This window comes from Haemaphysalis longicornis, unplaced genomic scaffold (assembly GCF_048455015.1).
Source record: "Haemaphysalis longicornis isolate Haplotype H1 unplaced genomic scaffold, Haemaphysalis longicornis Haplotype H1 scaffold_438, whole genome shotgun sequence".
NCBI lineage: Eukaryota > Metazoa > Arthropoda > Arachnida > Ixodida > Ixodidae > Haemaphysalis > Haemaphysalis longicornis.
The window spans coordinates 1-14,251 of NW_027526375.1; the positions used below are offsets into that span (position 1 = coordinate 1).

General features: G+C 49.3%; 1 protein-coding gene across 1 annotated transcript; it reads right to left on the reverse strand.

Moving 5' to 3' along the window:
* Positions 1–2,760: 2,760 nt before the first annotated feature.
* LOC144137678 (E3 ubiquitin-protein ligase TRIM45-like) lies at positions 2,761–11,608 on the reverse strand (the record flags this gene model as incomplete). Its single annotated transcript, XM_077669618.1, is given in 5 exon segments — positions 2,761–2,911; positions 3,360–3,480; positions 5,265–5,394; positions 7,780–9,086; positions 11,325–11,608. Coding segments are annotated over 5 exon segments (1,732 nt in total), but the record flags the coding sequence as incomplete, so codon positions are not given.
* Between the last annotated feature and the right edge of the window lie 2,643 nt (positions 11,609–14,251).

The window sequence follows — 14,251 nt, forward strand, 5'->3', positions numbered from 1 at the left end:
TGGCGGGTGCCCGCAACAGCTGAGTACTCAGGATTTCAGTTCGGGGGGAGGGGGGACCTGAAGGACAACAACAGTAAATAAAACAAAACAAGCGAAGGAAAATGTGATTGCTGCATTGAGGTGGAGGTCAAATTTTTCTTCCCAGAAACTTATTCCGCCTTGGGGTTTTCCCCTAAATCTGGCCAATTAAAGGAAAACAAGACAACAGAAAAAGCCAAAGATAACAATTTATACGGGTCATTCAGTGCTCTGTCTCATTTTCCAATTATTTCAATTTCTTTAGAGAAATTGAATACATACATCGAAGCCGCGTATGGCTGGTGCGTAGCGTGCGACACAAAAATAATTATCGGAAGTCATTTTTCGGTGATGAGCATGGAGTTGTCTTCGCCGGTTGCTTCCTACCCCGCCTCCCTTCCCCGCCTTTTACGTAGGCCCGTAGCCAGGATCGTAGCGAAAAAGAAAAAGAAAAGAAGAACAGCAGCGGCGCATAGCTTGCCGGCGGAGTGGGAGACGCGCACATCAGCAGAGTGGGCTCGCAGCGCCGGCTCCTCGCAGCGGCCGCAGGCAAGAACTAGGCCCCTTGCGAAGGCCCTACCAACGCGCGCACGCCGCCGCTCTAGCCCGGCCGTGCTCTGATATGTTTCAACATGATGCCCTTCGCTCCGGGGACCGAGCCACTTGTTATGGGCGGCTAATAGACGCGCACATCCCCTCTGCCCCCATCTTCCTCCTTGCACAAAGGGAGGGACGAGGGATTTGCTAATGCGGATAGCGTTCCCGTGACGTGACTGGGCTGAACAGCGGTCCAATCATTCTTTTTTTTTCAATTTATTTCAATTCAGTACTGCATTGAACAGTGAAATAAATGTGTACAAAAATGAATGTGTACTGCGTACAAAAAGGCACACAATAAGCATTTGTGCAGTGTTATATGCCGGAAGTATAACTCGTATTTGAAGTCTGGAGGAGCACCTCCTATAATACTATAAGTAATAGCAAATGATTACACAAGCAGTTATGGCAGTATTATATTCAAAGTGAATGCAAATAACATCTATGACATTCATGGTGTCGTCTTGCGAAAAAAAGACGCCCACAGCACAGAGACGCGCAATAAAAAAAAAGAACTTGTTACAGCGGGGCTGTTATCGGCTATACGGCCTGACCAAAACTACGTGCGTCGACAGGGTGTGCAGAAAAAAGTCGCGTCGACAAAACTTAATCTTGCGGCAAAGCCAACTTTCCAATGAATTCTCTGTAGCTCTTAATCTATTGCAGGTATCTTGAAAAATAGCACGCTGAAACTGGCCGCTAGGACTACTCTATAATTACGCCGAGTTCATTTACTTGTCACACGTGGTCAGTACACAGTGAAGTTTTAGACGTTATAGAATTGATTAATTGTAGGGTTGAATGCGCCGACGCAACGCAGGCGATGAGGCGCGCCGTAGTGGAGGGCTCCGGATTAATTTTGCCCTCCTGGAGGTCTTTAACGTGCGCCGAAATCTCGTACACACCGGCGTTTCTGCATTTCGCCTCCATCAGAAAAGCGGCCGCCGCGGCCGGGAATCGAACCCGTGTCCTCGTGCTCGGCAGCACAACGCCTTAGCCACTGAGCCACTGCGGCGGGTTAGGCGTTATAGAATTCCCAGCTGCTGTCACTACGTGGCCGTCTGCGGAAAGAGTACGGTAACAGAAAACGTCTCTAACTCGTGGTTTATAGAAACTATTCCGAAACAAATTATATGACAATTAGGCGTAAGACGACTCTAACATTGCCCCGAGTTTCATCTACTTTCATGATTACGTAGTTCCCAGTGAAGTTGTAAATGTCACCCGCCGCGGTGGCTCAGTGGCTAAGGCGTTGCGCTGCTGAGCACGAGGTCGCGGGTTCGATTCCCGGCCGCGGCGGCCGCTTTTCTGATGGAGGCGAAAAGCAAAAACGCCCGTGTGTACGAGATTTCGGCGCACGATAAAGATCCCCAGGTGGTCAAAATTAATCCGGAGCCCTCCACTACGGCGCGCCTCATCGCCTGCGTTGCGTCGGCGCGTTAAACCCTTCAATCAATCAATCAATCAGTTGTAAATGTCGAATTCCCGTCTGCTGTCAAAACATGGGCTTCTATGGGAGGTAAATCAATGGACAGCCCCATCTTTGTCCGCTTTAGTATAAAACTCTAATCCGTCCAAGTTTCATTTAGCTAATTAACTATATGTAGGCCCAATAGCAAAGGACAAACAACGTGCCTGTTTCGTGCACTTCTTGCACTGCGCCCAGCTCCGCTGGTCATCTTTCTTCATCTGGAAGGTACTGAATTTTTTTTTCTTCGAATGTCAGGCTTTTACGTGCCCAAATTGCGCCTTGTTTATAAGGGACGATGTAGTGGAGGGCTACATATTAATTTTGACCACATGAGGATCGCTAACTTGCGCCGAAATCTCGACACACGGCCGTTTTCGTGTTTCGTCTCAAAAAATGGCGCCGAGCCGGGATCGCTCGGTATTGGCAAAAAAGCGCCTGTCAGCGAGCAACCTTTACCTCCATTTCTTCCAGGGCATATCTACCCGACGTCAAATTGATCGCCACGGCCAAAACTAAGCCGGCGTCAATAGAACCCAGAAGCCGAACGACGTTTCGGCCTCTTCGCTAGCGCAGAATAGCGTACGACATAAGCTAAACTTTTTCTTGTTCTGTTTGCAAAAAAATAGGAAGATATTGACTTTCGTCACGCTTTCTTTTCTTGGGCCGAGTCCCACCTGGAGTGAGTTGACGATCGCTGGGGCTCTGCGAAAGGAACCCCGGGCTTTTCCAACAGGCATCCCGTATTTCTGGCGAAGCAGCCGCAGACGCCTGCCTTTGGACACACCGCGGCTTCCGCGACCTGACCCTGAACAAGAACGGGCTCCCCTGAAAACAGCAAAAATAGCAGCGCATGGAGAACAGGCGCGCGGAATCGTAGCGGTGAGATTTTCGCAAACCAGCTCTGTCAAAGGTTTTGGCTCAAGCCGAGGGACGCGCTCGCACGCGAAAACGCTTGGCGGTGGGCAGCTTTTTTTGACTTGGCAGATATTTCAAAAACCCACGCAGACGTTCTTGTCTATAGGGTTCACTTTATGCACCTAACCAGTTCACGGCGCTGCGAAACTGCGAAACGCCTCCGAAGAAACTTTCATATTATTCCTACAAAAAACAATGTTCACTATGTGAAAAAGGGATTGCCAAATGACTAGGTTGGGTGCGTCCCACTCCAAACTGTGATGCAGATATGTCTCTGGCGCTTCATGTATCTTCTGAAATGAAAACGTTTCGCTAAAACCTAATGCCCCCAGTATGCACACTGCACCCATGGTCTTACCAAAACAGGCTGGTCGTCGAGGGCGACTGCGAGTGCATGCTTTCCGGAGCTCTTGGCGTCGAACTCCAGCCTCAGTTGGAAAGGATCGTCCGTGGCCCGTGTGACTACTGCTGGAACAGTGCTGCAAATTAATCAAAAGCGTTTGCCCAATGGATGTGCGCATGCATTGATTTCTTCCCAAACAAACCTATTATGCGTATCGCATTCTAACCCTACGAAGAGCAGCTCTATTAGAGAAAAGGACTGACTATTATCAATCGCACAATAAATAGCGCGATTCAAACGCACAGCTTCGCAAAGACAGTAACGCCTAACTTATTTTACGTGCGTGCCAAGAATGATATACGCACACATTTAAATTAAGTCTTTATCGCCGTAATTCCGGCAGAATTCACCTTGCTTGGTAATTCCGATCGCTAAAGTCCTTTCAACCAGCGGTGGGGCGTTCTGAGTGAAACACAGTCGAGCTGCTGTTGCGACGTGAATGTCGCAGGCTCGCACCGTGGGCTACTTTGGAGACCCCAGTGCTGAGGCGCACAACCAGTAGACTACGGATTAGTTAAGAGGGTTCGGCTCAGACCTCGCAGACGATCTGTATCCTTATGGGCTCTAGCGTACTGGGCCGCCGTCCTACTTCTGATCAAAATAGAAAATGACGCATAGCCATCACGCTTTATAGAAGTACGATTCGAGGCACGATGTCAGCGCTTTTAAGTGGCAGCTTATGTAGACAGAGAATGCTGGGTATTCGTTCGCTTGGAAGTGCTGCTGCGAGTTTGACCATCCCATTTCCATAAAGAAAAACTGGCTGCGTATCTGCTCCTTCCGTTGCAAATGCCGTCAAAAGACGATAGTCTTTATCGGCTTTTGCGAAGTAAATGCCTCCCTTCGCTTTCCCGCTCACCTCTCATGTTGTTCCTCTTGCGTCGCGCTCCTCCCAAGGTAAAGACGCCAAAGGTTTGCTTAAATCATTTTAAATTTCCCGCGTTCCACTGCTCCAAACCGGGTGTCTCGATGCGAACGCTGCCGTACGGCGAAGACACGCGTTAATCGAGGCGCCCTACTTCAACGTTTATAGAACCGCGTTTCCCTACTCCACGTGCGCTGCAAGCAGAACGTGGAACCTATCTAGTGGAACCTTGCGTAACTGTTGCCGGTTGATTTCTTAAAATGGCGCCAGAAGCTATAGTGGCGCGGGCGACAGCAGGCGACGGCAGAGTGAATTCTTTTTCTGCAGTTGATGAAGTATTTAATTTCGCAGATTCAAGCATGTTTGATTTTTTTATAAAGGAACACTGCAAATATCACTTCTGCATTAATTTGTTGTTTTATATTTGCGTAATGTCTCGTACTTCTTCAACAATGTTGACAAGTATGAACATTACACCGGACATAGACGGGTAGATTTAGCTGTGACTATATAAGACTATTGCGCAGGCATTGTTTTGCTTTGGCCGGGTGGCTGAATCGGGTCACAGACGGACAGACAGACATACAGACAGACCAAAATTTCTGGGTTTAAGTAGCCCAAGAAAGACTATCGTCTTTAATATCTCAGGTGGAACCAGCATATTTCTCTTGCAAGCAGCCCCCTCCTCCCTACGAACTGTTCTCGCATACACGCAAACTGCGAAGCCTGACAATGAGCGCGAGGCTCGCTCGTTCCTAACGCAGTCGTCTCCTGTAAACGTGCAGGTCTGCATTTTTATTTCCTAGACCTGCCAGAGCACAACTCGGTCAGCTCCTCATTGTCCGGCTGCCCTCCACTGAACTTCGGCATTATTTTTTGAACCACTCATGACAGCCACATTCAACGAGCTCAAGGGCCGGTTCAGTAATTTACCCATCCCAATAACCTTCCCGCACACACATAAACAACACACAAACAATAAACATAGAGCTTACCTTTTCAACTTAGATGACGTTAACATGGCCTGAACTTGTCTTGGCTCCACGTAAACTGGGTGTCCGGAAGAGTCATGGAACTTCAAGCGCGCGGCTTTCATGGAGCCGAACCTCTTGGGGTGGGCTGCATCTGTTCAAAAGGAGCACCTCCTTTATCAACTGCTATCCCTACCCATTTATGGAAGCGAAGTATATGTGAAGGTACGTAAATTGTTGTCGAGACAATACATCTCCTTTTAAAATAGCGCATTATCGGTGGTTTTATTGTAAAGTATGGCACCCTGACAAGAGGGTACAAAGTTATTTCCTTGCAACCGTGCACGCTATCCTGGATTCCTGGCAGCCTTTGTATGGTGGTATTCTTTCATAGACAAATAAAGACGCGCCACTTGGACATGCGCTATTCTTCAGAGCAAGAGGAGGAACTCCTTGTAATACCGTATTTACCCGATTCTAACGCGCCCCCGATTCTAACGCGCACCCGATTTTCCTGGCAAAAAAACCGAAAAAACTTGCACCTCCGATTGTAACGCGCACGGGACTTTGTGACCCAGACAAATGAATGCGAGAGAAACGGGCGATTTATTTCCCGAAGTAATCTCACTCATCTCACTCCTCGTCGCTCTCCGCTGACCACAACATCTCGGCCTCGGTGCCTTCAAGCGCGTTCGCGATGGCACACTTCTGAACGAACGTTCAACCATGGTCGATGGGATCGTGGCCCACGCCTCGCACGCCCATCCCGAGAGCTTCTCCAGAAGTACACGCTTCAGCCGACCGCTCGTTTTGAACGCGTGGGAGCCGCTGCTGCCATTGCTGTTATCAAGCGCGCAAGTGAAACGATTTGACAATTTGTGTGAACGCCGATAGAAAAAACTAGGCGCCTAGGCTTGCTGCTATAGAATACTTGCTGCGTCCGAAAAATCGTTGCTAAAAGCTTTAGCGCCATCTTGAGATGGTGATGCCGATGGGTGCGACGAAATTTCCGCTGTTTCGGTAGTTTCGTTTTTGTATCCGATTCTAACGCGCATGTGATTTTTCGGCCTATTTTTTCGGAAAAAAAGTGCGCGTTAGAATCGGGTAAATACGGTAAGCTCTTTTTTGTTCGTATTAAAGGGCCCCTGGAATCCATTTTTTCAACTTTTTTCAGCATCTGCAACCCTCTTAGAACATGGTCAATGAAGGCTGCCAGTCCTTATACACGGCAGTCACTGAACGCCCGAGTCAAAAATCATTGCTACGCGGACTTCCAGCAATTCAGAAACTAGCACAAAAAGGTTTTTTTCCCTCTTTCTCAACGTGTTTTTTTAAGTCAAAACATTATATGTGTACGTAGGTGACGTCACACAAGCAATATCACTGCTATTGGCCGGCTTCCGTTCAGTTGCAGGAATACAAACATTTGATAGCGGCATCAAAAAATCGCAGCAAAAGCAAGGCCGAATCTAAAAAAATTGTCTGCTACGTCGACAAATCACTGTGGAAAACTGAGCGCGTTTGCATTTAGTCATGACAGAAAAAGGCGTGGAATTGTGACGACGACACAGAATAGAAAATACAGCAACGCATCGTCTGCATTTTCTATTCTGCGCCGTTGTCAATTCCGTTCCATTTCCCCATTATGAGAAAATCACGGAGTTCCGTTCTGTACCTGCAATGACTGAAGCTCCCGCAACGGTTCCATGCCCGAATGAAGAAATGTGAAAGCTATTATCGACCTCTCTGCGAGGTTACTTTAATTATTCCTTCAGCAGACTTAATTTCTTGAAAAGGTTAAGTATGTAAAGCCTATGCATTTGTTGTTCGGTGAAAGCTAGTAATACTCGTCCCATTAAACTAAGGGTAAGCACAACTGTTTGTCGCCCACTGGTGCTTTGCAGTTGAGGCCACAGCCCAACGAGGGTTTTGGTGTGCTGTAGGCTGATAAATAATCTAATGCTCAAGTAGTCAACCGTGTTTATTTATTTATTTATTTATTTATTTATTTATTTATTTATTTATTTATTTATTTATTTTACCCTCAGGGCATACAAGCATTGTAGAGGGGAGGGGCTCACATAAAAGAGCAAAAATGATGTCAGAAGCACGCGACAAGTGTTTAACCATTGTACACACAAAAAATACAGTAAAAAAAAGTAAAGCGAATGCACTAAACGCAGCCATAAACGCAGCCATAAACGTTTGAACACGTCGGTACCATACAGGGAGCGTTAACGCCGCTGAACAAACAAAAATAAATTGCAAGACTCCAAATATCTCGCGGGATTTCGTATGGGCACAGTCTGTGACAAAAGTACAATGGCCGCGAGTTTAGCCACCAAAATTACTGCGCTGGCTGGCGCCTTGGCGCTGTTGTTTTGTTTGTGAGGAATTCATCAGAACTTGGAATAGCATCTGCCATTGATACGAGTTGCAGATGCTATGCTTCCAGGGCGCAAATAAGTAAATTTTGTCAAGCGGGTAAACAAACACGTCTGTCCCTGACCTAATAAGTGTGACCAACGGAGTGACCCACCTTCAAAGGACAGTATGGCTGATAGCATCGATGGGTCTGCTTGGTACTGCACAGCACCGTACACGACGTACTCTCCCCTGTGGTCCCCCTTGTCCTTGCGGAACTTCAAGGAGAGCATCGCTGGGGCCGAAACGTCCTCCTTCTCGCTCATAGCAACGAGGGGCCGGGCACCTTTGTCAAGCACTTCCACCAGCGGCAGCACCACTTCGGGCATCGCGGGGCCAAAGTGCAGCAGCGTCTTGCCAAACTCGTGCACGCTTTTGGCCCGCGCGAGAGCAGCCTCCAGGGAGCTACTCCGAGCGCTCAGCGTCTTCTGGCCCTCCGTGTGGAAGGAAGAAATTTCGTCCAGCAACTCACGCCTCCGCGATTCAAGGGCGCGAACGTAGCCGTCGTAGAAGCTGTTCACCTCGCGCGCCACTTGGCTGGTATTGAAGGACAGAGCCTGGCTCTTCCTGAGCGTTCCGTTCACAGAGTGCTCAAGCTTGGCCATTTCGCTGTGCAGCGTGTTGAGTATAACACCGGTCTGCTCAAGTTCCTTCCCCTTCGCGGCGCTGAAGTCGCTGCTGACGTGGTCGACATGTTTGTTCAGCCTGCATGATGAACAGACCGCCTCGCGGCATGTCAGGCAGGAGGTGTTCATTCGAAGTGTCGGGTGCAAAGGGCAGGCTCCAGGTGGAGCCATCGGGAGCATGAATTCCGCGCAGCGGTTGAACCTGTCGTGGTGAGGCTCGCGCGTATCCGTCTGCCGCCGACGTCGGCCGGCGCAGCGCGACAGCAGGTCCCCGATGCACCTGTTCACGGTCGCCCCGCTCTTGGCGCACAGGGCGCAGAGCGAGAAACGCTTTCCGCGCGCAACGGGCTGTTTTAGCGCGCAACGCTGCCGGCTGCCAAGTGGGTCAGGAGCAAAGCGCATGAACCGCCTCACCAAGGCGTTTGCGGGGAGTCCGTTCTGGGCATCCGTCACGGCACTTTCACTCCGGCATGTAGGACAAATGACTACAGCGCCTCCTCCAAGTTCGCACGCATGGCCATGCATTAGCTTTGTTGATTCACGCAAGCCAGCATCTTCGGTGGACGAGAGGTCGGGTGTTGGCGAGGAACAAGTACAAGCGGCTGGAATCGAGCGATTCCTTGCGCTATTTACCCTTGTGGACGGAAACCGCCTCTGACGCCAAGCGAGCCTTTCTACGCCGCGTCTGCACAGAGTGTGTAAGCAAGGCAGTGCCTTTGGGTCCTGAAGCTTCTCCAGACATGCCGGGCACTGTAGATTCAGGCGGCTCGGCCGCTGAGAAGCTTTGTACTTGAACCTTTGCAAGAAGAAACAAAGGGCGGGCGTGAAATCATACATGTGTTCCGTTGTTACAGAGTTTAGACAAACAGTCTAGCCAAACATCAAACCAGTAACAGCAAAACTACAAAACAGAAACAACTTGCGCGTAAATAATCATTTGCATTTGTGTACAGATAGGTATCTCGCCTAATATATCTTTTTTTGTAACAACTTCGGGTCAATCGGCGGAAACGACAAGTAATAATTGAGATAATGATTCTTTCGTAACGACAAAAATATCGGTTAAAAGTCCTTGGATAGCAAAACATAAAAGTGTATGCTCCAAGTTAAGTAGCGGCAATTTAAGTATATCAGTACGGTAGAAATAAAACAAAATGAAGCATTCAATTGCAAACATTTTATGAATTATGACAACGGCGATGGCAGTGGAGGTTCCTTGGCCTACATACAGCGTACTTACAAACGAACAGATCTTTATTTGAAACTAGGCATGCATCATATTGTATGAAAAATAACGTCCCTTTTTGGCTCTCGCATAGTGTTGCTCCGTAAATACTCAGTAGTCATTGCAAAGCGCTGCACCAAAGCCTATATTCACACCGTATAAGAATGAGGCAGGCACAGACAACGTAAAGTGTACAACCCAATGCCCAGTATACGTGCTATGACCCAGTCGTGACACGTATAAAACTTAAAGAAAAACATGACACTGCACGGAAAACCACGTGGACCTTAGTTCGCGCCTTGACTTATCAGCAGCTTGCATCGTTTATCCCCAAAAACTGTGGTTCTCCCAATCATTCTCCATAAAAACACCTCCAAGGTGCTGTGATATGCAATGTACGACTACACATTGATTCTCGTTGTGGCACAATTTCACGGGGATTTCCAAATTATGGCTGCACGTGTTCGCTCGTGGGTGGCGTTTTCAGTCCATTCGGCAAACTTTATCATAAAAGCACCGAAATATTCGTGCCTTCTTGGTGCACTCATGGTGTATTGCAAGCACGTAAAAAAGCATAAGGCAGCAAGCTGGTTTGAGGTTAAATTGACAGCCCCGAAAGCGCTGAATAATTACTGCTCGAACGTTAATGAAGATAGTCCTAAGAAGGCTGTGCAGACGTGACCCACTATAAACAAACACCGACAGCGCGCAGCCTGCGATATCCATTTCTCCTGCGGTCGCCCTTACATCAGAGTGGCTGCTCGCACATTGAAAGAATCCGGGAGCAGCCACTGAACCAATATGCATGCGGAATACAAAAAAATAGTCTCCGCAAGAGATTTGATCCTGCTATCTGCTATCTCATGAAGGAAGACATACTCGTGTGCGTACCACCCATAAAACTGCAAAACATAGTGCCCATCGATATCTAACCAAATGATGGTTAACATAAGATGACCATCATTTGATCGAAGAATCGCAACAGTTCAAGCGGTAAATCTAAAAAGGCAGTGAGGTTCATGCTGGCCGTCACTGAAGTCATTAGTCCGCTCATATTGAGGAAAGAAATCCCTACTCCTTTCCCCGCGAGGGACACACTTTGCGCGGGGGACACACACCGCGCGAGGGATACACACCTAACACAACTGAAGAACGAATCGAGAAGGAGGATTACGTGATGTTTTTTTCTATCTGCATGGACGACAACGACGGCAAGAGGATCCAAAAATATTCCGACAAACGTGCAACTAATGCCTTCACAGTAAAATGATTCAGTGAGTCTGTTAACCACTACTAGTACGTAACTACCCCTCCTCCCATCCAAACCTCCGCAATCTCTTAAACATTTTATTGTTAAGTATTACCAATACTAGTAAAGCAACAACCAGACGCATGGGTACATGCGGTAAAAAATGTATTTAAACGTCAAAAGGGAATATCACGAGAGGGTACGCAAAAGGGAAGGAACGTGCAGCTGGGGAAGAGGGGGCGTTCTGCGAAAAGCCATGGCGTGACAGATCTCCGCGCAAGTGCCACTTTCTCGAGCGCAGCATTGGTGAAAACCACTGCTTCCTTCCAGGCAACGTGGATGCAACGGGCTCGCTCTGAAACACGCGCGACCGATGCTCTCGACCCGCGGGGGTCGAGAGCATCGGTCGTGCGTAGAGGAGCACGGGTGCTGCCAGTAATGACGACCTTACTGAGGGGAACTCGCCTTGCAATTAAAGCACTGCCCAACCCACCATGGTTAACAGTGTTCGATGCAGCAAGCGAGGAAACAAGCGTCGCAAGGACGGTGAGGCCTCTTACTCGTTGTTCGCGGGACGCGACATGGCGCTGCCGCTCCCGCAGTGTCACAAGCCAGCCGTCAGGAGCCACGAGCGCTGCACGTCTTCTCAAGCCTCCTCACGCACGCACAGACCGTGCGGCGGCTGGCAACAGCGCCCACGAACGTCACACTGACGGCCTCGGGTCCCAACGCCGTCAGCCGGGGGCGTTGCTGGCGAAATCGCGCGCGTGCAGCCGCGGCGTGTTCTGTTCGCTAAAGCAGAGGCGCACGGCGTCGGCCAGGATGTTCCCCTCCAGGAGAGAAAGGCCATCCGGGCACGCTACGTCAGCGTTCTAAAAGTAAACGCCCCGCGACACGCGAAGAAAAACGCGTTGTGTGCAGGTGGGGTGCTCTGTTTTTATTTGTCCTGCCCTGACCCTTCCGTTCTCCGCACTCTAAGTTCTTTGTTGGCGCTCGGAAACTCGACATCTAATGAGCAAGGAAATGGGTCCAAAGAAAAGCCGGCCTGGGCTTCTTCGTTCTTTCATTGGCAAACTACAGCTCCCGTGATTTGTGCGCACTTTAAAACCAGAGCCACAGCAACCTAGAAGAACGAAGGGAACGGGGATTGAAGTGTTAACAAGACTAGCAGTAGCGATAAAGCGAATAATGAAAGTCTAGCTTCACGAGTAAGCCTGGGCAACTGAGCCAACCTTCACGCGTACGTTTCTTCGTGATTTCTTTAATCAACAGCCCGAGACGGGAATGTAAACTGAACCTCGTCATTCCGAATACTACCGGTACATGAAGCCCGTACGCGTGTTTCAGAGCGAACACAAAAGCTGCACAAAAACAATATTTGTGCGACGTACATGCAGCTCACCTTAACTGGGAATGACGGGCTCGTTGAATGAACTCAGGAAGGAAAGCCAGCAGGCAAGAGCACTGCGCAGGCTATACCGGAAGTAGCGCGTCGCGATTACGGAGAAAATGAAAAGTTTGAAGAAAATTAAAAAAAAACATCCACCCGGCCGGGATACCAAGAAACAACCTACGCATAACTTGTCCGCTTCCGCTCCGACTGCTGCATCATGGTGGGCACACACACACACACACACACACACACACACACACACACACACACACACACACACATATATATATATATATATATATATATATATATATATATATATATATATATATATATATATATATATATATATATATATATATATATATATATATATATATATATATATATATATATATATACATATATATATAAATATATCGGTTGAGCTACAGTGGCGCCCCCAGCGGAGTATGCAGCGGCTACCGTCGCGTCTCTAAAGCTGCTTCGCATTACCGCGCGCGGAGCCGCAGGTGTTGCCATTCGTTGCGCAATCCCGGAAAGGAGAGGAGCTTCGGAGAGGAGAGGAGGAATGCCGGAGAGGAGAGGAGGAATGCCTCGCATACTACTCAGGGTTCCCCTACGGGAAGATGACGGCGGTGGTTGAACGCGAAGCTATCTCGTGATGAATTCTTTGGTCGGCCAATCCCTAGGGGTATCCTGCCACAATCATCATCAGCGGTGCCTGGCCAGGCATGCGCAGTGGGGGTGTGGTACTGAGGGTTCCCCTACGGGAAGATGACGACGGTGGTTGAACGCAAAACTATCTCGTGATGGATTCTTTGGTTGGCCAATCCCTAGGGGCATCCTGCCACAATCATTATCAGCGTTGCCTGCCCAGGCATGCGCAGGGCGTCGACTGAAGTTCCCATTAGTTTTCAGTTCGTCGTTTCCGTTGACGTCCAGCTTCGCGTGCCTTCGTTGTATCAGTAGCTTTTTGACGTAGTTTGAATCAGTGAAGGACATTAGGCGCGTTCGTAGCACATGCTCCCGTCTCGGTTTGTAGCGCCGTGGGAAGAGCGCCACGTACCTCCCGTTGCGGCCAGAGTCGTGGGATCGGAACCGGGCGCCGCCTAACTATTTCTTTTTATAGTGGACTGCGCTGACGTCAGCCCAAACATTGACGGGGCTGAAGAGACGCGCATGCGCAGTAGAGTGCGGACGGCGGACAACGACAACGAGGGAGGGAGGCACACAGCCCCGAGCATGAGATGCTTCGCATCTAAAATGAACGAAGTGGGAGGCGGAAAGACATTACAAACGGCAGACTACACTAAATTAGCCCTAACGCAAAGGAAGAAAGCAATGACGACCCTGGGCTTACGTGGTAGGCGATGGCGGACGGGGAGCTCCTCCTACGGCTTTTATTCACGTGTGTTGCGTCTCAGAGGCGGCATGTCGTCCGGAAAGACGCCCAGGTAGCCGCTGGGAGACTGCGTTGTACCCCGCCGCCAACCAAGGAGGGCGCCCAGGCGATGCAGCAGCCTGGAGGAAAGGTTAGGAAAGGTTAGGAGAGGCCCTGACGTCATGTTTGTGAAGCCGCACCCGCCATGTCGATGAACCCACTGAGCCCAGCACTCTTTTCCATTCTCTTCTGCTGTTTCCGGTTTCATAACAGCTTCGCGGTACTGGCAGTACGGGCGGCTCGCGAAAGCGAAAACAGACGACGGGAGCAGTGTTTGGGTCCGTACAGCACGGTGGTCTTCATGCGCTACGACTCAGCTGCGATGAATTTCACTTCACGGGGATAAGTGGCTGCAGTGGTTTGCAAGATTCCTCACTGTTGCGTGCCGAGTTGCCGGTCGCACCTGGCAAAATTTGCCGAAGCTTCCAACCCGCACCTTCTCACCGGCAGACCGGTAAGGATGGAAAACCACTGTGGTGAATCGACGAGATATCGCCGCAAGAGAACGGCAACTATGCTCACCGACGACGCCAATTATTAACCATCGGATGCTGCCTTCAAACGAACATTAGACCACAAAGGAAACGGCAGTAGAAGAAACGCTGCGAAATCAGCTGTGGTACACAGATTGCAGACCACGACGACGCCGT